The sequence below is a fragment of the Tachysurus fulvidraco genome, chromosome 21, assembly GCF_022655615.1.
Source record: "Tachysurus fulvidraco isolate hzauxx_2018 chromosome 21, HZAU_PFXX_2.0, whole genome shotgun sequence".
NCBI lineage: Eukaryota > Metazoa > Chordata > Actinopteri > Siluriformes > Bagridae > Tachysurus > Tachysurus fulvidraco.
In genome coordinates this window covers 12,891,678-12,918,614 of record NC_062538.1, presented here as the reverse complement: position 1 = coordinate 12,918,614, position 26,937 = coordinate 12,891,678, and the positions used below count along the sequence as shown (strand labels likewise).

At 38.5% G+C, this 26,937-nt stretch overlaps 1 protein-coding gene across 4 annotated transcripts in view; it reads left to right on the top strand.

Annotated features, from left to right (window-relative positions):
• The window catches only part of dacha (dachshund a), a 113,008-nt gene that overhangs the window by 39,788 nt on the left and 46,283 nt on the right, over positions 1 to 26,937 (top strand). For all 4 annotated transcript variants that reach the window (XM_027140005.2, XM_027140004.2, XM_027140003.2 and 1 more), the window contains exon 2: positions 10,857 to 10,972. In XM_027140005.2, coding sequence (XP_026995806.1) covers positions 10,857 to 10,972 — 116 coding nt within the window. The remainder of the gene's footprint in view (positions 1 to 10,856; positions 10,973 to 26,937) is intronic.

Sequence of the window (26,937 nt, the reverse complement as noted above, 5' to 3'; positions counted from 1 at the left end):
TAACCAAGAAATAGGTGGATCCCTAATGCCTAGTGCTTCTCTACTGTGTGCCCTTATTGGCAGCAGTGAGTAAAAGCTATGATACTGTTGAGTCACTCATTAAATTGAATTACTTGAATACGAAAGCCACTCATAGTTCTAAATACAGAGGAATTAAAACAAAATGCTTTCAGTGGGAATTAACTTTTTTCACGGGTCTGTGTTGTCTTCTAATTATTATTACCACACTGAAACACAGAATTCACTGCAGTCTACTACATTTTTTGTGCTTCTTTGCTGTGTAGGTCAGTAAATTCTGGTGTGGTTCATGTGACAGCACCTCCTATAAACCTTGCTCACAGTATATGCTAATATGAATACTTCATACTTCACATGATGTCATAACAAAAATGTGCAAACAGGAGTATAAAATCAGTTTAAATCAGCATAAATCAGAGTATAAATGAGAGTGAGCAAGCTTGGTTGACACCTCATGTGAAGAGTTGGTCAACACAAGGGAAGGGATGCAACAGGGGTTTGAGTAACTTTTGCTCTCTTTTTTCTTTTCTCACTCTTGCCCTTTCCTTTTAACTTTTCTGCAAACATCATTCAGGGATGATTTCTTAAGGAACAAATAGAGCAAATCTGAGATCACACACAATAGAAACTAATCCAGAAACTTCCTCCTTTGGTTTACTAGCGCAAATGTTCTAATTACTGACAATTGGCTTTTTTTTTGTATGTGTGCATAGTTTCTGTGTGTTGGTCTTTCAGCAGTGTTGGTTGAATGCATGGACATATGGAGACTGACTTCTCTTGGGCATCACTGGGTACCAGAAACCCTCCTCCCTCTCTCTCTCTCTCTCTCTCTCTCTCTCTCTCTCTCTCTCTCTCTCTCTCTCTCTCTCTCTCTCTCTCTCTCTCTCTCTCTCTCTCTCTCTCTCTCTCTCTCTCTCTCTCTCTCCGTCTCCGTCTCCCTCTCTCTCTCTCTCTCTCTCTCTCTCTCTCTCTCTCTCTCTCTCTCTCTCTCTCTCCGTCTCTCTCTCTCTCTCTCTCTCTCTCTCTCTCTCTCTCTCTCTCTCTCTGGCTGGCATGCTGGCAGCTCCTCTCCCTGGGATACTCAAGCCTTTCAAACATGAGTAATTGATGAATTGTATGCAATATGCAAATGTGAATGCATAAATCTCCTGACTGACAGCTTAATTTATGTGAGTCTTTAAGAATGCAGGATTAGATTTTAATTAAATATCTTCAAAGGCACCCTGACTTGTACATTCCCCCCCCCCCCCCCCAGCTGCCATCTTTGTTATTGTTGAAACTGCTTCCCATTAAACTTTTTTAATCTGATTTTAGTTCTCCTTCTGTACCCACTTGGTGCACTGCCATTTGCGTTCCAAGGTTCTCTCTGACTTCTCTGGTTCTGGTTCTTCTATGTTACAAGAAGTTACAACAAGTAGCTCCTACCTGATTGTCTAGACTCTTCTTCTTTTAGAAGTGGCTAAGGCTTGATTTGTGGGTGTTTTGTTCCTGCACCTGTATTATTTTTAGCGAGATGAGCAGGTGTCGCCGAGGCATGAATATTGAACGAGGCCGTTTATGAGATGACAAGGGCACAGAGTGGGGAGGGAATAAAAAAGTGCTTAGTAACCCACTTTTTGCAGGTCCCCAGCAGAGCTTCGCCAGGGATTTACGGTGAAGTGATTGGCTGTGACGAGCACACTGACAGGGTTTTTTCTTCACTGGCGAATGGAACGTGCAGCAATGTGTGAATGACTTTTCCCAGCCATCTGTTCATCTAGCCCAATGGGACTGTATGTGTGTGTGCGTGTGTGCGTGTGTGCGTGTGTGCGTGTGTGTGTGTGTGTGTGTGTGTGTGTGTGTGTGTGTGTGTGTGTGTGTGTGTGTGTGTGTGTGTGTGTTTAAAAAAGACTGAGTCTGTGCAGTTACACAGCTCTTCAGTCTGCTTGACTGTGGGGAAGACTGAGGCACTTACCACATTATGCTTCTGAGTGAGAATAATGAGATAAAAGGAAAGCAAAAAGATTCACAAAGCCTGCAAATCCTAGTGTGTAAAAGACACTTATTACAGACTGAACAGACTGAATAGCTTATCTGTTAAAGTAGTAGATTAGTGAAAAATAAAATTGACACCTTAATCCAAAAGTATTCATTAAGTCAGGACATTGAGCTATGCCCTTTTAATATAATTATTCTAATTATTATTACATGATTATTTTGTATTATAATAATAGTACGTGTTTAGAAATCTATGCAGTTATCATCTGCAAAACTTTTTCCAATCTCTGTGTTAGCATGGAATCCTGTGCCTTCTCATCAGGAAGAGAATGACAATAAACTGATAATAATAACCGTATAATAAAGTAGGGAAAATATTTGGGAGTTAAATTCCATTAAACATTAGCTACAGTATTCTAAACTGTGTTTTTATTATTGTCTATTTATCATGTGTTTATATTTTATAAAAACAAAGTGTAAAAACAAAAGCAGACTTACAAACAAGGTTTTCAGGTGTTTTTCACTTCTTGATATTTTTAGTGTGCAATGCAGTAACTTAAGGTTATTACGTAAGGTAACTTAAGGTTATTTATTAAGTATGCACAAGAATACTGTAACTTACATCTTATCATCCAAAGCAGAGATGATAAATACAGATATTCAATTAGTGTTCCACTTGACACAACATGGAACTCATTTGTGTAAAAAACACACAATAGAGTTTTAATCCAGTTTGTTCTTGGAAGTGTGATGATGGTGTGGGTGTTATTTAAGGGAAGCACCTGTTTGTTAGCAAGGAAAGGCCTGTTCAGCCACTAACAATACCAAACTAAAGCAGAGCCAAATATGAAAATAGGTTTCAGAGTCCCAAGAGGACTGAGTGCCTGTTTCATACACAGTCACCTAAAAAAATCTCTCCGATTTCTAACCACTTAGGCTTGTCAATGTTGTTTCTGTATAAGAATACATAAGTGGTGAGTCACAAACACTGAGTCTGGAAAAAAACATCTGGTACTTGTTGCTTCATTATTGAAGAAACAATTTAATGTACACTGAAAGGCAAAACACAGTCCAGAGGAAGCCCCCCCCCCGCCCCCCCCCCCCCCAGCGGAAATATCTGCTTAATTCTGCTACTGATGTCTGTCTTGTATGCTCAACTGGGTAAGATTTCACAACATTCAGCTGTTTTTTTTTTTTTTTCAAACCTATTTTTAACACTCTGTAAGTTTTAACCTACTCTGAAGACACATTAATGAAATACTAAGGCAATTTTGATAAGATTAAGTGGAATATTCATCATAAATCCAATTCTGACAATCAAAATATTTCACACCTGCTTTCTTACTGGATTTATAAGTACGCAGTATAATTGATTCTGGGAAGATCCCTATCATAAAGAGTATTAGTTATATAGTCATTAAAAATGGTCTGTAAAGTACACAATATAGCATTCCTCACTCCAGGGTTTCTCCGGTTTAACGACTATTAGCTGGTGTGTTGCTTCTGTTTACTGCTAATGCCACTGACTTCTCCAAATTTACAGCTTACACATTTAACCGCTATTCTTATTCACTTCTCAAAGATCTCCACTGTTCATGTATGATTTTTTTTATTTACTTTTATTTTTTTGTTATACAAAAAGACAATTACAATATTTACAGAAGAGAAATTAGATGAAAAATATAAATACAAAGACCAACAAAACGTGTGTGTGTAACTGTAAGTGTAACTGGGTGTAGGAGTGGAGATATATGAATGAAGGAGCATGTAGGGAAGTACAACAGAGATAAATATATATATATATACACACAATATATATATATATATATATATATATAGATATATATATATATATATATATATATATAGATATATATATATATATATATATATATATTATGTATATATATATATATATATATATATATATATATATATATATATATATATATATATTAATCTATATAATAATCAAAGAGGAAAATATATTAATTTAAATAATAATATAATTGTCAGACCCTGGAAGGAGGAGTATTGAAGACAAACCCGTATGCAGGATAGCTTCAAACGAAAGGGGTTTAATACATAAGGAAGGCAAACATAATCCACACTACACAGGGAACTAACGAAACTCATTAACATGTAATGATATTATTAATGAAGCCATATATACAGACATGGGGAACAGGTGTAATGACCGGGAGGAGCAGACGAAGGCGGGGCAATCACGTGACAAAAACAACAACAAACGCACATGGGTAAAAGTCCGCGCTGATCCCTGACGGATCTGCGCTGATCCCTGACAATAATGACAATAATAATGATGAATATAGTAATAGTATCACACAAAAAATACATAAAATAAATTTAACCAGAAAAAATAACAATTAATAAGAAATAGTAATAATATTATTAGCAGTAGTAGTAATGAGAAACATATTTACAAATATACTCATTTCATCCGGAATGAAGGGGAGGATCTGGAAGAGGACAAATAGTAGTAGTAATAGCAATAATAATGCTGATACTGTACAGCCTTTAATAGTAATGATAATAGTAGTAGTTATAATAGCAATAATAATAATAATAATAATAATAATAATAATAATAATAATAATAACGGTAACATTGATACAGCTATTAATGATAAGGTATTATAAAGCTGCCACTGATAACCCTCAAGGCCATGGCATAGTATAGACCCCCGCCGGCGTCATATTACAATGGGCTATCAAGGTGAGGTGCTGCGGGATCCAGGGTTCTAAAATCCATACCCATCCCCAACCGTCCCACACATGCCACGCTTACCCTGTTTGTGTTTGTGTGTGTTTTTTTTTTGGAATAAATATGGCTGCTTTCATTGTTATACTCATGATATGTTTATGTCAACTAGTGTATAATGCATTAAAAAAGCATGGCGTGTAGCATGGAACCAGCCCAGTGCAAAGCCCAGGCCGCCACGCCCACGCCACACTTACCCTATGTATGTGCTTTTATATATATATTGGGGCAAGTCGTGGCCTAATGGTTAGAGAGTCTGACTTGTAATCCTAAGGTTGTGGGTTTGAGTCTCGGGCCGGCCACGACTGAGGTGCCCTTGAGCAAGGCACCGAACCCCCAACTGCTCCCTGGGCGCCGCAGCATAAATGGCTGCCCACTGCTCCGGGTGTGTGTGCACTTTGGATGGGTCAAATGCAGAGAATGAATTCTGAGTATGGGTCACTGTACTTAGCCGTATGTCACTTTCACTTTAAAGATATATATATATATATATCATTATTATTATGCTCCAAATGAATGTGTGTGCACCTCATCTAATATGTGATGCATTAAAACAGTGAGACAAGTGCTGGGCCAGCCGGAGACAAGAAATCTCAGGCAAAAGTACAAGCTGGAGGGCAAAAGTCCAATGCCCCCAGCCCCACATCACACCCACCCACAACTAATCAGAAACGCACATGGCAGGGTCTAGTATGCTAGTATGCCACATCCAACCAGGGTCCAGAAGCAGTGAAAAAGGGAGAGAGAGAGAGAGATTTAAATATAATCTTATAAGTATTTTATTTATATTTGTTATTACTATTTACTATTTGTGTTACTGCCTCTTACTGACCCCCCTCCTCCCAATCATGTGTGATTATTGATGGGATTATTGATGGTGTATCATTGAGGATGGCTTCAGACAAAGAAGGTCAGTGGATTCATGACTGTTTGAAGTTAAAGAGAGATAACCAAGATGGGTGTAATTCTGATGTATTATTTTGAGTGGAGGTAGACAAGTTTTCCATGGAGATGTACTCTATTAGTAAATTTTCCCAAGTTGTAATGTGTGTGGTGTTCCTTGATTTCCAGTTCATGAGGATAGTTTTCTTGGCGATAGTTAGAGCCACTAGGAGTAATTGACTGTTTGTACTGTTTAAATTGATTATGGATATGTCAATATGTCACCTAATATACAGAGGGAGGGAGACAGCGGGATGTGACAACCAATAAGGTTGGATAGTAAGTCAGTAATGTTTTCCCAGAATTTTTTAACTGTGGTGCATTGCCAAATAGCCAGAAAAGGGCTATATAGTGTCCAGAAAGCGGCATTGGGAGCAATAGATAAGTCTGATTCCCATTTAGCATTGGGTAGGCTTAATGTGTTGTCTGATTTGGATATTATTTTATATATTTTGGAGAGTAATTATTTTGGGGAGGTTATATTAATTAGTTCTGAAATTGGAGGCGAAAGGTCTAGGTTAATTGTCTGAGTGTCGATTTTTGTTTGAATAGATGATTTGATTTGTAAATATTCCAAAAAACAATTACTCCCAATGCCGTATTTCTGGACCAAGTGGGAAAATGGTGCCAAGTTGTTATTAAGGAGGATATGTTGAAGTTTTGTGATGCCCTTATCTACCCATGTGCGTAGGTTGAGTGGCTTCTTATTAACTATAAAATCTGGGTTATTCCAGATCGGGGTGTATTTAGATGATGCAAGAGGGGTGTTTGTGATTTAATGAAATTTCCACCAGGCTGTCAGAGCTGTGGCTATTGTTGGTGATTTAAAACAGTGGTCCGTTTTGATTGCCTGACTATAGAAAGGTAATTCTGAAATGTTAATCTCTTTACAAATTGACTGTTCTACATCTAGCCATGTGCTTTCTGATGGGTTAGGATGAATCCATTTGTATATGTTTTGGAGCTGATTGGCCAAAAAGTAGTGGTGGAAATGTGGTGCTTCCAGTCCTCCTTGTGTTTTTGGTTTCTGTAGTGTAATCAATTTAATTCTTGGAGTCTTATTTTTCCAATAGAATTTACTGACGATTGAATCTAGTGATTTAAACCAGGTGAGGGTGTGTAGTGCTGGAGTCATTGTAAATAAATAGTTTAATTTAGTTTGTATAGTCATTTTAATTACTGAATGTATCATTTAACTGGATTAGTAATTTGACTGTGATGGTTATTTTGGGTGCATAGACTTATTTTATTAATGCTCAGACATAAAAACACACACACATGCATGCGCACGCGTGCACACACACACACACACACACACACACACACACACACACACACACACACACACACACACACACACACACACACACACTCTACTTCAGGGGCATATCCAATTTCTGTGATATATACAGTACGTAGACAGACAATGTGTATCGTATGTGGCAGGAGATGCAAATGTAAAAAAATAATCAGATTTGAAGTGATTTTCAAGTTTTCACTTTGTCTTCATGAGTCTTCTTAGGTACAGATATTTAAGGATGTTTTGAATCATAGTAGACAAGTTAACCTATATGGATTGACTTCAGACATGGACTACAACCCTATTTACGTATTTTAGTTTTCTGTATTGTACCTTCTACACTTCCTTGTGATCTTTCCTTGGGTAATTATAATAATTCATACTTTGATAAATAGAGTTTGAATTCTCTAAAATATCCTTGGAGAGTTCCCTCAAAATAGCAATCACCACGGCTGTCCACTGAGACACAGGGATAGTTGCACACATTGTCCAAAGAAGTGATTTATTGCACTACCCACATACTGTATATATCCTGTTGTGTCTATGTATTTAAACAGGAATGGTAAATTACAAATAATTAAATAAACTCTATATAAGTTCATTACCAGTTCATTTATATGTATTATACAACCTGTGGCTTGTTTGTCTTTGCTGGTGTTAAGTTTGACAGGTTGTGTACCTACTTTGGTGTGGCATTTTTCTTATTATTATTATTTAAAATAAATTAACATTGCTTTGACTTACAGTTGTTGTGTAACTGCGTATGCAATAAGAAGATACATTGTTATAGAGAACTACAGTAAACTATTCTGTCTTCGGATTGGTATCAGATGTCTCTCTCATATTGTCTCTTATTGTTTCTCTCTCTCTCTCTCTCTCTCTCTCTCTCTCTCTGTCACCTTGAGGCATATGTTTTTCAAGGTGATCATTATCATCTTTGCACAGTTGTATAGTTGTTCCCTACTACCCAACCCTTCTCTGTGCATCTTAACCTGCTGCTGTCCAACTGTTATTTTAAGGGCTTGAGGACTATGGTGTGTGTATCTGAGTGACATACAAGAGGAAGAATAATGAACAGTATTGCCTCAAAATATCACCCAGATACAACACATTATTATCTGATTAGTCTGATGTTTTTAATCCCATTTCAATATCTATTAGTTATCTTGCACTGTATTGTATAGACACTGTATCGGTACTGTATCTGATGCTGAGAAGCTAGTTCATGCATTCATGACCTCTAGACTGGACTATTGTAATGCATTACTAGGTGGTTGTCCTGCATCTTTGATAAATAGGCTACAATTAGTCCAAAATGCAGCTGCCAGAGTTCTCACTAGGACAAGAAAGTATGATCATATAACCCCAATTTTATCATCTCTACACTGGCTACCTGTTAAGTTTAGAATCGATTACAAACTGCTGCTACTTACGTACAAGGCCCTTAATGGTTTAGCTCCCATGTATCTAACTAGTCTTCTAACACGTTACAATCCTTCACGCTCTCTGAGATCACAAAACTCAGGACTTCTGGTAGTTCCCAGAATATCTAAGTCTACTAAAGGTGGTAGAGCGTTTTCTTATTTAACTCCCAAACTTTGGAATAGTCTTCCTGATAGTGTTCGGGGCTCAGACACACTTTCCCAGTTTAAATGTAGATTAAAAACTCATCTCTTTAGACAGGCGTACACATAATACATCCTATAATATCATGCACCAGTACATCAGACCTGCACATTTTTATGAACAGCAGATATGTTAATCCCTTTCCACTGCTTCTCTCTTTGTACCCATCCCGAGGCATCCAGACATTGTACCAGCTCCCAACGTCCTCTGTGGGACAAAGCCTTTGGACGTCCACTGAGCCGAGGCCGACTCTAAGAATCCTGAGACATCTCCAGTTAGACTCTGTGATACTAAGGAGATCCGAAGTCCATGATCCTTACACCAATACAACATTTATCTAACTATATATTACAATCACACCCCCAGTGTCACCCATATGAGGATGGGTTCCCCTTTGAGTCCGGTTCCTCTCAAGGTTTCTTCCTTTACCAATTTAAGGGAGTTTTTCCTTGCCACTTCTGCCTGAGTCACCTCAGACTTGCTCATAGGGGGATAAATACATACAGATTGTGAACTATTTATATCTAATAATAATCTAGAATATATTTTTCTGTCAAATATTTCACTTTTATTATTCGTTATTTTCTTTATCATTAATTATGTTTACCTTCTGCTCTATGTTTATGCTCTGTAAAGCTGCTTTGAGACAATGTCTATTGTAAAAAGCGCTATACAAATAAACTTGAATTGAATTGAATTGTCAAACAAAAGGCAAGTCATATATGCATCATCCAATATATGTGTTCATCCAAGCTCCTGCACCCTGGTTATCTGAAGAAGACTCAATTCTCTATCAGTTCATGATTTCTTTTTTATTATAATAATTTCTATAAAACACATTTTGCACAATGTTTTTGCAGCATACACATAACTTCTAAATGAATTGAATGTCAGCATGCTACTGTAGCAAGCCTTGACATTACACAGACCTAGAATTACAAAGGCCATGTGATGTAAATCATACACCAGAACAAGGACAGCCGAGCTTGTTAAATTCCTGCCAGTTGTCTACCAGCAAGAGTTTGCTTTAAAAGCAGTAAATTGCCCCATCCAAACCGGGCACTAACATGTATTCTTGGTGATCAGATCACAAGTGATCAGCACTACGTATAGATGTGAGGTTGTCAAATGTGATCCTGTGTCAAATCATATTCGAAGGTTGCTTGGGTTTAAATTGCTACCTCATATTTTTTAGTGTGAACACTGATTTGTTTCCCTGCATCCCAGAAAGCAGAAAAAAACTGAATGATTGTCTGACTTTCGGCCCTCACTGGAAAACATGTAATTATTGCAAGGCTGATTGTAAATCGATGGCTAAAGACGACGCTATAACAACAGAGATGAATGTAGCTGCTTTTCATGGCTTCATTTGTTGTCTCTTCGATCATTCATTTGTAAGTTTTGGTAACAGACCACACAGTTGCGTTTGAATTCATTACAGGTACATGAGATATGAGGACATGAATGCATTAAAATAAACATGTAAAAACAACTTTTAAAACAGCCTGTCATATACATGAGATAAGATTTGTAGGACATTTGTGCCTCAAAATAAACACATTGGAAGACTGATGTAATAAAGGTGTTTGACAGACTTTCTTCACTGGAAACAATGTATGAAATATGATCAGCGGATCCATAATGCCAGTGTGAATGGTTATGTGTCTCAATTGACCACTAGTGATTCAACCACTCAGGACGCGTTTTAATGCCAGCCGAGTGAGTGACAAAACCTACCATATACTGTTACAACCTGTTGTAAGTGTTAATCCAGTGAAATGCTCTCTACTGTGATCTGTTGCAGCTTTCAAAAAGACCTGTGGCAGAGTGGGTGCTTCTGATTACTGACTTTCACCTTTCTTATTTAAATATTAAAATTAGGCAGAAGGCACATTACTAATATATATTGTTATATATTGATGTCATTGATATCCATTTTGTCATCATAATGACATTGAACCTACTTGACTCACTTAAGCGTGTTCTATACCTTGCCATTTTTTTCACCAGCAAACGTGAAAACAGTAGTTCAATTCAATTCAAGTTTATTTGTATAGAGCTTTTTACAATAGACATTGTCTCAAAGCAGCTTTACAGAACATAAACATAGAGCAGAAGGTAGACATAATTAATGAGTTCTTCCTCATCTGCAGAAACATTTTGAATTTGTTAATAAGCATATTAAAGATTTTTATTCTCTGTCCCTCTTCAGCTCTCGTCCTGGCCGTCCTCCGAAACGTTCTCTGGGGATGTCCATGCAGGATGGTTCCAGGCTTCTCCCACACAGTGTCCATGGCCTTCTGTCTCCAAGCTTGCTCTCCCATACAGGTACAAGCTGCTCTCTGTTTTTACTCATTAATGGTGCTTGCAAAGCAACATTCTTATTATCTTGCCGGACAAAACTTCGGCGCGTATCTTGTCCCGCAGCTTTTATCCTAGACCCATGAATAGGGTGTCAAATCGACCGGCTTATTGAGGACAGGTGTGCTATGACTTTTATAAGCGATCGGAATTCCGGAATTCCCAGTACGGAAGCTCAAAGGGTTTTTTTTCCCCCATAGACTTCCATTATAAATAATGGAAGTTTATAACTCGGCAATTTTTTGAGCAATTTACACCAAACTTGACCAGCTCCTTTAGGACCTTACACCGGACAAAGTATTATTTCAGTAGCAACTTTTGTCCAAAAGTATTGGCACCCCACCGGGTATTCATGTAGCCCCTCCCCCAAAATAAGCAAAATCAAAAAGTTAGCACAACATGTACATGTCATATATCAAAACACTCAGCCCTATGAGGGGAACTGACGTCACGTGTAGCCCCGCCCCCCAAAGAAGCGAAATCAAAAAGTTAGCACAACACGTACATGTCATATATCAAAACACTCAGCACGATGAGGGGAACTTGCCACGTGCAAGCACCATTCACATTTTCTTCAGGAAATGTACATTCTAGTTTCCCTTACTATTCGCTCACTTTGCTCTTGATCTATCATCTCTCTTACTTTACTCTTCTCAGTGGTCTTCAGCTCTTGCTCTCTTCCAATGCTTGCTCCTGTTCTGTTCCTCTTTGCTTTCTTAGCCTGATCCCATCCTACTTTCCCTTTTTTCTCACCCAACTCTATTCTCACTCACTCAGCTCTCACCCAGTTATTTTGCCCCATTTACACCAGGCTCTCCTCTCTCACCCTGCTCATGTCCTGATAATGTAGTTCTATTACTTTACACTTGATCAGCCTTGACCCTGCTTTGCTAATTCTCCCTGCCAAAGAATCATTGACTGGTCACTCATCTTAATCTACAACAGTGTGAAATTTATGAGGCTTATGAGTAGGTAAAAATAGCTTAATGATCAATATGCATTTACAGGTTGCATCCTGCTTGATGATATTTCCCTTTTTGTCCTTTTTGATCTGAAGAGCTTGAAAAGGGGTGGGGTGGTGTGGGGGTGTGGGTGGTTGTGGTTGAATTTTCTTTCTTTTATCTATGCTGGCTCTTTTCCCTCCCCCCTCCTCCTTCCAACGTTCGCAAAATCAGCTCTTATTGATTTTTTTCATCCTGTCCTTCACTGGCCACTACTGCATCTCAAACAGGAGGTTAAACTATTGGATTTCTGTGGGCTCCTTTTTTCCCTCTCATGTACACATTTGCAATTCTCTCCCTGCCTGTTCCTTATTTTCTCATTGGTTTATCACTTTCTTTCTAGTTTACTTTTCTCTTTTAGGACAATTATTTCTGTTTGTGCATACATGTGATACTCTGCTTTACTGAGCACACACGCATACACCACCTTTCTTGTTCAGCTGTAAAAATGCCTACTTTCCATGGCACACAATTCACTTCTTTCTCATACCATTCGCTTGTCCTCTTTAGCTCTTCTCTTTGGCTCACTAAATTGCTGACAGTAGCTGCAATTTGGCCCAACAATGGCCAGCACAGGTATCGATTGGTGTGGCACGAGTAGCCAGAGCAGTCAGTTAGCTCGGCCCTGTTGATTGATTTCAGATCACTCCTGTTATTATTTCTGCTGGCCAGGGACTGGGCGTAGCTACTATTTAAAATGTGTATCCACACTTTTCTTCATCCCCTATGGCCCCATCTCTGGGACACAGGGAGGTTTACAATCATATTGAAAAAAATGAAACTGACTTTTAGAAGTTTATTAGATGCAGTGTATGTACATGTATTTTTATCTTGTAATCTGTCTTACAATAGATTACATACTTTTCTATATAAAGTAATAAAACTGTAAATAAAACTGTTGAAATCTATATTTAATAAAACATCTACTTATTAAACAGATTAGACAGTCACATTGGAACTGTGACAAGTATTGAATTAATTTCTATAGATGACTGATCACTGGAATTTCACATAAAATATTTCTTTACCTACATTTCTATCTACATAAATCTAGAAACAGAGCAAGAAATAAAACCTTTGTCTTAATAGAGCTGTGTTTGATTTGGCATGTGCTATACAGTGCTACATATTGTATGTAGTAAAATCCAGAACATTTACTAAGCCCTGGGTACAGTGATTACAGTCAAGATGTAGTCACTCATTTGGATTAAAGCAATGGCTTGGAATTGCATGCACAAGACATAGTGAGAGAAAGAACTGTTTTCCAGAGAGGTAGAGATTTTTTTTCTTCTGTGGATATATAAACAGGGATTGAGCATGGTAGGTGAGAAAATTAGATTAAGGTAAATGGAAAATGTAAGTGTAAGAAAATGGGAGGTTAAGGGCAAAATGCATGTTGTAAATTTATCTTGCATTTAGTATCCCAGATTGCTGTTGACAGAAACACCAAGTGAGCAGGGAAGCAGGCAGTGGAAAAGGTAGATACAGAGGTAGAGAGAAGGTGAAAGATATCCTGTTTTTTCTTCTTCTTTACTCTCTCATCTTTTGTATAGCATACATAGTCAAGTCTGGCCTGAAGCCAGAGATCTTTCATCACTCTAACCTCTTTTTCCATGGGTTTATATAGTACAGATTATATAGTGGACTAAAGCACTTTTGACAGATCAGGAGCTACAGCAAGAACAATAACCTTTAGTTGCTTGGTAGCTTCAGGATAGTTTTTTTTTTTGCGCCACTCTTTGACGTTTACTTTTTCTGTTCCAGCTCCAGTCTTGGAACAACTGCTGTTAATACAAAACTGATGGCCCACAGTGTTGTAAAATGCCAAGATGGCAAAAAAAAAAGAAAAGAAATCTTTTTAGAGCATGGAATCATGGATATCTCCCTCATCCTCCTTCTCATTTTCTCATACATACATTCACTGTAAATACATACTTGTAGAGATTTAATTAACGTACACTTTTCTGAGTTAAATACACACACACAAACACACACACACCAACATAAATGTGCTCTCTCTCTCTCTCTCTCTCTCTCTCTCTCTCTCTCTCTCTCTCTCTCTCTCTCTCTCTCTCTCTCTCCCTCTCTCTCTCTCTGGGTGGAAACAATTTTAGGCCTGGATGGTGACTTTGATGAATGATGGGTGCCATTGGGGACTGGTCTCTCCATCTGCTCACCCCCCTTTCTCTTATATCCCCCCACTTTCTGCCATTGTTCTGTTTCAATAATAATTGAAACACAATAACTGACTATTTAATGCTATGCTGGCACCTAAACCTAACCTTACCCTCAGTAACCAAAATGAAATATTTTGTAATTTTTTTATTTTTATTTAATAGCTTGTGCATGTCGGGAAAAAAGAAAAAAGTTCTCATTAACATCATGTTATTTTTTAACAATAGATTAGTTGTATGTAAAAGATCTAAACACACACACTCTACACACACAAGCCTATAATGTCTAAGCAAGCATGTGCATTATTGTGTGCGTGAGTGAGAGAGAAAGAGAGAAAGAGAGAAAGAGAGAGGGAGAGAGAGAGTGAGAGAGAGAGAGAGAGAGAGAGAGAGAGAGAGCGCGCGCAAGAGAGTGATTGTGCATGCATGCGTGTTTGTAAAGAGAGTGTGGGGATAAATAAAACATGGAGGTCTGTTTAGTGGCAAAGAGAGAGAGAGAGATATGCCAGGAATTTAGATATCAGCATGAGGTATTTACATTTATTCAAATGTATGTTTAAATTTCCTGTGAACATCAGTGCAACCACAAAAAGAACACATCAAAATTACACTTTGACTTTTTACATGTAAACGCAATAAAATGAAATGACAGACGTGAAAATTTTTATTATTGATAATATAACCAATTAAAAATATAAATTCATCCTATTTTTAGTGGATGCTGTATTTAGCACCAAAATATTGAATATTTTACTTCATCCCACATCTCTTTTTGATGGACAGATGCTATCAAGCCCTCATGCACACACCCCCACACACATAATCCCCCCCCCACCCCCACACACGCACACACACACGCACACACACACACACACACACATACACACACGCACACGCACGCATACACGCACACACACACACACACACACACACACACACACACACACACAAACACACACACTACAGACACACAATCCCTAGGTACATAGGTGGGTGGCCTGCAATCCCTATTTAATGAAGGCTATGTTTCATAGGAGTGAGGGGGAGCTGTTTTATTTTTATTATTTTTATATTTGGATCACAGTGTGGCCTATGTGTCTTCAAACACTCTCACAGGAGTCGTCTGAGCTGATCCATTATTGCAAGGAGAGTCTGTAAAAAAACATAGAAATAATTACAAGAGCATGTGAATATTGGTGTGTTGAGGGATGTAAAGAGAGAGCTAGTATGGCTAAGTGCTTATTTCCATTGCCCTTGTCAAAAAACAAAAACAAGCCTGGTTGCATCCCTTTGAATTCCCATTATCTCTCCTACAGTTCCTCCATTGATCTTGGCAGGGTTGGGTGGACAGGAAAGCAGTAGACCATTTTCAGTTTTATCTTTTCAAAGAATTTGTTGTCATTTACTTGTTAAAAACAGATAAACTGGGCTAAAACTGGAACTCAACTGATGTATTTTGTAATTTAGTTATTTGTTGGCTGCCTTGTTACACAACTAATATAGGATGGTATTTACATAACAGTCTTAGCAATATATATTTACTAGGAACAGTGTCATGGTTGTTCTTATAATAGGTGTAATATTACATTTCACAGTATAAAATACACTATATGTATGTGCAAAATAACTGAGACCTTCGATTTGATTTTTTTTCCTTGATTTGCTTTCTAATTTCTATGTATTTATCCAATAGTTCATATTAATTGCCAGGAATTGTTTTGCTTAAACTATACAGGCTAATATTGGTAATGTTTCTTTAGGAGTTGTAAAGTAACATAATGGGAATATCAGTGGAATTAAATAATTACAAATGCAAAATTATTTTTCCCAAATACAAATCATCTAATCTTACAGGAAGTTATCAGCCAAATATTTTCATGCAGTGACTAGACCATGAGTACAGCAGCAACTTAATTCCATTCTTCTTCAAAGTCAGACTTATCAGATGTCATCTTTGAAGAATTAATAATTATTGAGATGTCCACCTACTCCATCAACTATATGATATTCATCAGTCTGTTTGTCAGCCGTTGGCCTCCTTATCATAGCTGTGCTTGGCAGTGCTAGCACTATAATTAGCCACTTAATTAGTAAAGGGATCTTGAGTGACAGTTTGGAGTCAGTGACTCACACTCCGGATGACTGTGTGTGTGTGTGTGTGTGTGTGTGTGTGTGTGTGTGTGTGTGTGTGTGTGTGTGTGTGTGTGTGTGTGCCTGTGTGTGTGTCTGTGTGCATGTGTGCATGCATGCCTGTTGGACAGAGGTATTATTGCCAGGGGCAGAGCATTTAGACTCCCCATAATCTCCACCTCAACTTAGTGCTAAAAACATTCTTCGGCTGTTTTTAGTCAATCCGCATATGGTGGTGATGGTATTAGTTATGCCAGATTATGAACGTTAGTCTGTCCCAAAGAAACACACCTCAGTGTGCTACCTCAGGCTCAGATCTACTGTAAGAACTGTAACCTCATTATTTCAATCAACACAGGCAGCCTGGGCTAATAATCCTTGCCACCAGTGTTTTCAGAATAAAAAAAAACAAATTACTGATAAATGCAATAATTAGATGTGTTTGAAGAGATATGACATGAAGGATAAGCTGCGACTGAAAGTGATTTCAAAACCCAATGTGTAGATGATATCATAACAGTTTTCTAAACAGACAAAACAATTTCCAACTGATGAATTACATCAAGTTAACAAAGTTTGTAGAAGGGTTTAACTATATTGGTTAAATGTGATATTCCAACCTGGGTCTTTTTGGGTCTTTTTATTTTAGCCAAAGGGATAAATAACACAGAAAATACCAGCATGATTTCTAACTTCCCTTAGTAATAACTGATTGGGTGGGCAGCTTACAGCCAATGGACAATGATCTGTCTGCAGCAGCCCCACACAAAAAAAAGCCCTGCCCCCGCAGCACAAAATAGTTTTTCACCACTCATGCTCTTTTCAGTTCAACACACTAGCTCCATTTTGCTTTTTGAAAGTTTACGTACTTTTCTCAATTTGTGATAGTTGTGCAGCAGCTAACAAATGTTCATAATTTGACAAATTTTATTAAATAAAGTTTATTTGACTGTCATTAAAACTTAATGTATTGTTTTTAAGCCTAAAATGGAATAGTTCTGCCTGTGTCTCTGTTGCTAATGAATCAGAGGATAAAGTTAATTCCAGTTTACCCTCTACAAGCACTGCTCCTCCCAATCCTCAGCAAGTACCCCAAAGCAGACACATTTCTGTTTCAGCTATTTGAATAACAATCCAGCCCAGCCAATATTAGCTAATTATACCAAAGCGTATTTGGTGTTGCTTTTAGTCAGGGACACTACTTTAGAGTATGGGAGATACATGAGGCTCTCACTCCACATCAAACACAGCAGCATGACGCTGCAATCATTGTGGCGGGGTGACTTTTACAGTGCCAACCTAAAATGTGCAGTGTAAAACTTTTACCACCACATCACCTGCCCCACCAGAGGTGAGAGGACACTGAACGCCCGTTACACTCAGTATAAGGACAGATACATGGCACAATCACCTCCATCGTTTGGACCATGGACCATGCTGCCATCTTCCTCATGCCTACATATTAAACAGCAGGAAGCCCCAGTTTTGAGGGGGGTCACACGGTGGATGGACATATTGAACGGATACTGCTTTTTAGTGTCTCTACCATTTCAGACGCTTAAAGGAATTTTAATTTTTCTCTTAGGTGCTAAAGACTTTGTACACCTGCAATATTAAGAGCATACTGATAGGAGGCATCACAGCCTGGACAAGCTGTCCAGTGGTGGTGCGATCAGCTGAGCATGCCATCCACACTGAGCTCCCTGACCTGTAGATCTACAGCAAGCTGTGCTATACCAAGGTGAGGAAGAGGGTGAAAGACTTTAGCCATTCCAACAACGGACTCTTTTCTTTGTTGTGTATAGGGACGCCCGCACCTTGAAGGCAAGCACACAGAGAATGAGGAGGATTCATTTATCCACACATAAATTTTTTAAATATAAGTTCATTGATTTCATTTTAACAGTTATAATGTGGCTAATTCATTCTAATCAAACATAAACTTGGTGGTTGCTGGTATTGGGCTCAACAATAATATTAATGTTAACATCAATGAATTGGATTGTGGCTCCCGGTTTGTCCAGTGGCTACATTCTCATCACTTTGGTGTAGGTTTGATTACCAGGGAGAGAATGGATTCAGCCACTGGGGGGTTGTAGTAGCTTGGATAAAAATGGGAGGGTTGCATCAGGAACGGCATCTGGTCAAAATCCTGTGCCAAATCAAATATGAGGATCATGTTCTGGGGTAGCGGGAGCAACCAAAAGAAAAAAAAGTTCACGAATCAGGTTGTTTAATGCAGAAGATGACTACGCTCATAACTGGACCAGAAATACAAACATTCTCTTACAGATCTGTTCATGTCAGTAATTGTAATTAGCCTGTCTGTGTTTGCCCTGTTTCTGTCTGCTGTCTTGCCCTGCTGTTGATTGTTTTGCCCCGCCCACTTGTTGGTTACCATGGACCATGGATTGTACTCAATCCTTCCCTCAGGTGTGTCGTCTCTGTCACTCATTGTCTCTGCTTGGTGATTGGTTCATGTCACATATATATTCACTGTTTGTCCACTTCCCTGTTGCGAGTTGTTATGTATATGTGTGTGTTTTTCTGTTTGCTTTCAGCCCAGTGTTTTTGCCTAGTCCTGTCTGTGTTCCTGTGTCGTTCATTAAAAGGATTAACTGCGTTTGAATCCTCATTCGCCTTTGTCTAAACATGACAGGAGAACGTAAACAGATGCATGTGGCCAAAGTCCGGGTTGAGTCATGACAGTAATAGAGACACGTGCCCTTTCTACATCTAGCCTGAAGCATTATTCATTTATTCATATGTAAATGTTTATATTGTTGCTTACTCTGCTAGTTAGCTTCATATTGGACATACTGCCACTTTCACCCTATTAATAGAATAACATGGGTAAAAAAGCAAGCTTGTCAATAGTGCATTAGTGAAGTCACACTATTTTTTACACTGTCCTCAAGTGTGCCTTCATCTGGACATTTTTACTCCTCCTACACTCCACATCAAAGGTCAGGATCTGACTCTGTTGATTTGGTATTAAAATGAATAAAGGTGACCTTGTCTAAATTAATAACTCAGTGGTGAAACATGCTTTCAGCATTCAGAAAGGTGACACAAAGGTTAACCTTCAAGTGCAATAGCAGCATGGACACAGAAGAGAGAGAGACAGAGAGAGGGAGAAAGAGAGAGAGAGAGAGAGAGAGAGAGAGAGAGAGAGAGAGAGGTTCTCGCTCTTTCTTTGTTCCTTCTCATAAAGAGGGATTTTTTTTGTTAACAGGACAAATGAGCTTCTTTTCTATCCCATCTGTGTCAAAGGTCTGTATGTTGAGCATTCTGCTCACTACAGTTGTAAAGAGTGGTTATTTGAGTTAGTGCAACCTTCTGGCCACTTTCTTCTGGTCTCATAAACTAGGCATTTCCTCCCACTGCTACTCACTGGCAGTTTTTTTTTTATCTGTGTAAACTCTAGCGACTGTTGTGCATCAGCAGTTACTAAAATAGTTATACCCGCCTGATCCTTATCCAACTACAAGGTAGATAATTGTATGAATGTGAAGGGGGATATTGGTAAATTCCTATTAAAGTGGATGTTGAGTGTATTTCTGTCACAAAGCGAGATATTTAATACCAAAGTCCACTTTAAGATAATAGTTCTACCTACCTCACTTATACAGTAGGGACCTGCACTGCTTTCTTCCAATCGTCTTTGTATTGTTGTGCTGACTAGTTTCCAATTCTGCTTTTGTTCATCTGTTGTCAGATGTATTCTACAGTACCCAGTACTCCCCCGTCTCACTCTCTAGCTATTGGAGTAGATCAGTCAAATTACAGAGTGGCAAAACTAATTCAGTGCCCTGGGGCCGGCAGAGCTGCCACTTCCCATCAGCATCGCCGCCAGTCAGTGCCTGACTGTTTTCATTCGGGTCCTTTTGTTTCATTTATTATGGCTATTGGAGCTAATCCTACCAGTGAAGCCCTGGTCGGCCCACCTGTCACTACTGTTTCTTTTTTATTATTTTGCCATTGCCTGCTTGTCCTCCGGTCTCATCCTCTGCCTTGTCCTAGTACACTTCCCTGCTGTTCATGGTGGTGAGATTTTGAGAGAGAAAGTGAGAGAGAATGTGAGAGTTAGTGATTGAGGTATTTGAGGTATTTGATCAGTAACTGTGTTGTGAAAGAGGAAAGAAAAGGAGAGAATTATCTTTTCTTCTTTCTGAACAGTTGACAGATGAGAGTTACATTGAGAACTTCATCAGATACACAAATTTCAAGGTGCGAAGAGTTTAGCAGGCTTGTTTTTGCTGTAAAGTCAGCTCTTAGTGTGTCAAGGGGAAAGTTGTGTGGTCTGTCTTTAATGACCTTCCTTCCTTCCTGCTTTGGAGTATACTGTAAGGGAGAGCCTGCATTAACAAGGTTACTTTACTACCACCAGCTCCAGTTCCTCTAATGTGATGTTTGAGGAAAAATCACTTTACAGTACTTGAGGTGCATTATAAAACTAACTTATAGAACATGAATGTTATTTTGCTTTTGCACAGCATATGGAAGGAAAGAGGCAGATGAATTCTCTCTGCATGGGATGCCAGTTTATCAGAGACACCATGAATGCACACATTTACATCTAGGGCCATTTCAACGTGTTGGAATGACAAAGCTAACTGTATTGTGTTTTTTGCTATACACAGAAGACATTAGGGTTTTAAATCATGATGAATATGAGATGATAGATCTCAGCACACAGATATCCGAGTCTTCCATTGAATTGTTAACATAGTGATTAATATGTTTCACCTGGAAACAAGTTATTTAATCCTAATCGATGCAGTGTCAAGCTTATCATTTCTTAAACAGCCATGTTGGATAGATCCTGTGGTCATGGAAAAGATGTTACAGTATTTTCCGCAGCATAAGGCGCACCGGATTATAAGGCGCAGTCTCAATTACGGGGTCTATTTCTGTACTTAACCCATACATAAGGTGCACCGTATTATTTTCCGTACATTTTCTTGCTTCCTCGACTTCCGAACCATAGATACATTGATGTTGAATTCTTTCGCAGCTGCTCTATTCTGCTCTATTTTATTGGTGGATGGCAAACCACCTTAAGGTGCATTTACCGCCACCTACTGGACTGGAGTGTGGAGCGCATAATGGTTAGGAAGAAACAAATGTTGTTTTGCAATATATATACCTGTATAGTATACCTACCGGAGGCGTGGCGAAGGTAAGCGTACGTACTGTACGTATTACGTAATGTTCTCTGATTGGTTTATCGCTGCCAGCGTACGTAGTGTATGTATTACGTCCCCGTGTGAGCGGGAAATGGTCCGACAGTCAATCAAGCGGGAGCGCTTACCAAAGTCACACAACATTTTTACAGATTTTTGGAACTCGGTGCACACATAAGGCGCACCGGATTATTAGGCGCACGGCCGATTTTTGAGAAAATTTAAGGCTCTTAAGGTGCGCCTTATAGTGCGGAAAATACTGTACTCTGTTTCAGAAGGGTCAAAATATTGGCCAGCATTAAGCACAGAAAACAACTAAGGAGATTGCTGAGTAAAATTAGGTTAAGATTAGGTTAGGTTTGATTAAAAAAAAATTATAATCAAAAAAGTTCATGTGGTCTGATGAGTCTAGATTTACCCTGTTCCACAGTGATGGGTGAATGAGGTTAAGAAGTGAGGCAGAGGAAGTGATGCACCCCTTATGCCTATTGCCTACTGTACAAGCCGGTAAGGGCAGTGTTATGATCTGGGATTGCTTCAATTGGTCAGGTCTAGGTTCAGCAATGTTATATGCCCAAATAATTAGGTCAACTGACTACCTGAATATAATGAATGACCAGGTTCTTACATCAATGGATTTTTTTCTTACCTAATGGCACGGTCATATTCCAAGATGATAATTATAAGATGAATATGATTAATAAGGCTTAAATTGTAAAAGAGTGGTTCAGGGAACATGGGACATAATTTTTACACATGGATTGGCCACCAGAGAGTCCAGACCTTAACCCTACTGAGAATATTTGGAATGGGCTGGAGACTATATACAGTGACTCTCCCATCAGCAATACAAGATCTTGGTGGGAGAGTCACTGTGGTGCTGTAATTTTGTGGTGCTGTAATCAAAGCAAAAGCTGATCCAAGGTAATATTACAATGTGTAACTTTTTTGAGGCCAGGCAGTGTATCTAGATTTGTTAAAAAGGATCAGCTTGTCTTAAAGAAAAAAACATTTAATATTTGGTGGTTTGTCCTTGCTCACAATAACTGCACCAAGCTTCTGCTGAGGATATGGTGAAACTTTATTTACAATTAGTAGATTGTGAAACAACAGAAAAGCAACGTGCAGTGACAGTCTTTAGAGAGATAACGAAGCAAATATTCAGAGTCATTTTTTTATATAATGGAGCAAGGCACAGGCATGGCAGACGTGAATTCTCTGTGTCTTTAGCAGCAGGATAAAACGACAGGAAAGTGTCATCCTTTTAACTCTCATTGGTGGAATCTGCAATGCGGTGAAAGAAACATGGACATCAGAAGTCTGTAATGCTTACCTTCCTGAATACAAGAGGATGTCGAGCTCTCATGCCCCCTTCATGGAGTCTGTTTCTGACAGTTTGGTCAGAAATACGTATGCACACCAGCAGCCTGCTGAGATCGTTTTATAGGATTCTGGCATAGCTCCTTCGGTTTCTCCTCACACAAGGGCACAGATACTGTACCAGTTCTGCTGCTGGGTTGTTGCCCTTCTACATACCTGTCTAGCTCTTCTTGTGTAACCCGTCTCCCGGTATCTTCTCATGCTCTTGAAACTGTTGTGGGAGACACACCTACTCTGCAGGTATTGATGTATGCTACAAGTAGTGAAAGGACCCTAACAAGACACAAATCTATAGACAAAAGTGACAAGGAGAGAACACCAATGCAGGTGAAATATACTCTACTCTCTCCTATATAAGAAAGGTGTCTGTCAGCCTCTTAACATTATTCGTTGTTGCTGGACATTTGTCTAAAGAATATTCTGGTGTAAAGTGGAGTTCATGACTGCAGGGTTTTTATGGTCCTGTGGCTGAAAAACAAGTTCCAAATCTTCAACCCTCAACCAACATGATGTATATGGTGTTTATATGCTGATGTTCAGGGTACTCTGTATGATGACCAAAGCATTCCATCTTGCTCTTTTCAATTGAAAGGTTATTATGGTGGATTGTTTAGATGCAATTTTCCAACTTTAAGTTATGATTGGCAGATTCTTTTTAGAGAGAACAAGCTTTTTTGCTAGTCACCTATCCATGAAAGCAAAACATTCAGATTTTTTTCTGATTGTTCTGCCATGATTAAATAATCCTGTGCATTTCTTTAGTAACCCCTGGCTGCTAATTATTCTGTTAATGAATGTTGAAATATAAATTGTGCACTTTTTCCCAACCGATTTCTGAATATTGGTTTACGTTTTCAGTATTTGTAACTATTTTTCAAAGAACAAAACTCTTTTCAACTTTTCAAGCAAATGTTTTTGAAAATAAACATTCAATTATAAATAATTTTTAGATTTCAGCCTCATTGAGGGTAGTGGAACCCAGAAACAGAAAGAAGGGTGGAAAATAATAGTATTGAGATGATTTGAGAGGCCAGTAACAAAAAAGATTTGTTCAATTTTAAAGTCTTTGTATGATCACATCAATTAATTATTTTAGTTACTTTTTAATTTTTAATTCTTGAAATGTATTTATTTAATTTATCTGAAATTTTGAAAGAAAACTTTGCTTTACAAAATATCTTTGTGCCATATACATCACTGCATATCTGACCAAATGCACATTGTTGTAGTTTCAGTTCATTTAAGATTGTACACCATAATTAATCCTTAAATGTAAGCACATGCTTTTTGGCTGTTGCCCTCTGTTTGTTGTGTGTCACACCCTGGAGTGGACATTTTGTCTACAATTGCCAAAAACAGTTCCAGTAATTAAAGAATATGATGCAAGGCACCTTGAAAAGTGAGTGTGTGAGTGTGTGTGTGTGTGTGTGAGAGAGAGAGAGAGAGAGAGAGAGAGAGAGAGAGAGAGAGAGAGAGAGAGAGAGAGGATGAGTGGAGGAGTGAGAATGACATGAGAAGTGAGAATTGAGAAAATGTGCAAAGGAGAAAGAGAGAGTATGTAGGAGAGAGGAAAAGTGCTCTCCACTCACTTTCTGCCCAGTGAGCAGTGCCTTGTTACTCTTTGAACACTTGGCCCATTTATTTTTGCTAAGTTGTGAGATTCTGAGTCAGCCAGAGAGGACTCTAGTGGCTCTTTCCATGAAACATTAACGAGTTCCTGGGGTTAAAGGGATGCCTAGAAATCATTGAGATTGCAATGCTGATTGCCTCTCTGTTTGTGTGTGTATGTGTGTGTGTGTGCATGCAAAATGATAATATTGCATGTGTATGGTGTATGTATGCATTGACTTATGTAAAGCACACGCACACGCACACACACACACACACACACACACACACACACACACACACACACACACACACACACACACACACGCGCGCGCGCGCACACACACACACACACACACACACACACACACACACACACACACACACACACACACACACACACACAAGTCCTGATGCAAGATTATTAATCGACTGTCTCCTCCACCCACCACCCAGAGCGCCTTTAGGGCCAGTGTTGATGACACGTACAAATCAGAACGCCTACAGTACAAACTCTAGTATTCAATCCCATCACTTCATCTTCACTCTGCCCACTCCACTCTTTCAGAGAATATCCAGTTGTGTTAAATTAGTAAAAGCTCCCTTAACCTCTTACCCCTATTCACTAATAAGTGGCTATTGAGGATTACATTTATATTAGTGAGTAGGTAAGCTGTGATCTAAGTAATGTAAACTGTAACCTTTGTTCCATACTGACATAGATCTAGCATTTGAGGACTTACATAACATAATCTTATAGTTCAGTATACAAACATTACTAAAGTAGTGTTATTCTTTCACTATCAAAAACAGCTATCAGTTATTTTATCATGATCAACTGATTAAGCAGGTGGAATCATGTGTGGCTCCCTCTTTATTCGAATGAAAACCTGCACCAACCCCAGAATGTTCTAGATAAGATTCATCCAAAAAATGACATTTTGACATTTAGTCTGGCTATTTACACCTGTCCTGTCCTCTTTACACCTCTTACCGCTGTGTTTTTGCACAAATGTGTGTGTTTATGTGTGTATGTTTGTGTGTGTGAGAGAGAGTAAGAGAGAGAGAGCTCAGGTTTAGTTAATAACAGCCTACCCCATATCAGTATCCAGTTTCATTAAAAGTAATTACGAAGTGCCTCTGATGTAGCTTCGCCCAGGATCAACTCATCCTCTAAGCCCTTCCTTGAAAACCTATTAACTTCACCGTGCTGAAGTGAGACCCATCAGTGGTTTTACCCAATGTCACAAGGCATATGCAAAGTGCAGGTAAACAGAGGTTTACTGAAAACACAGACAGACAGTGTCGAAATGCACGGCAAAAAACTAGGCAAGGCTAAAGCAAAACATGAAACACAAAGCAAGATCTCTACACAAGAAGACTCTGACAATATACAGGCCTGGTAACAGCTGACAAGGCGAGTGAGGATTGAGAGTCTTTTTATACCATGGGCCTTGATTGTGTAAAAAGTGTGTGTGTGTGTGTGTGTGTGTGTGTGTGTGTGTGTGTGTGTGTGTGTGTGTGTGATTATTATGACTTGAGCGTGACAGTAACTGATGGTCTTCGGTGTTGTCCGACACAGCAATGTTTGTTTGTTGTGTTGTAATCTAGGTAGTCTACTTGAATGCTTTCTTTGACACACAAATGTTTCATTTGAATTAATGTTGAAATTACTTTTAATTTGTAAAATTTATAAAAAGCTAATCACTGTTTGTAAAATAATAATATATTGCTAAATTGTTCAAATAAAAATTTGATTATAGTAGCCATTATAATAAATCTGAAATTTGTTAGAGATAAAAAAATTACTAGATTAGTTTGATTCTTTTGAGTTAATGGTGAACAAAAATAAAAAGTGTTAAATACACACAGACTCACACATTTCAATTCAAAAGACACAGATTCTGATTTTACCTTGATATGGGATTCAGTTATAATGCACAGATTTGCAGGGTTAAGGCTGTTTGAAGAGGAAAATACTAGGACCATGTAATACTATGTAAAATTATACCTGTTTATATCTCTGTAATTATATCACAAGTTTATTTATCTTTTTATTCTGAACTGTACAAACTGTAAAGCTATGTACAAACTACACGACACAGATTGTACACTTTATTCTCTCCCTCCTGTGCCAGCTTATTGCACAACCGACACAGTAAGGAGCCAGAAAAAAGTCTTTCCTTTTCATTTAGGCTTTTATTCCTCTACTCCTAGCAAGCCCCATTCTTGCTCTCCCTCTTTTCCTATTTGTCAGCACTGAAACTGTGAGGGTTCAATTTCACCCGCTGGCTGGCCGTCTTTGTTGGATGTTCATCTCATCCCATTTTCATTCAGAAATTCCAGAGTAAAGTAAATACAGCATTACTCACTTTTTTCTTTTTCTTCTTATTCTTTTTGTTCTTTCCACTGTCTCAGTTTACATCCAAAAGTGAATTTAACTGGTAATATTT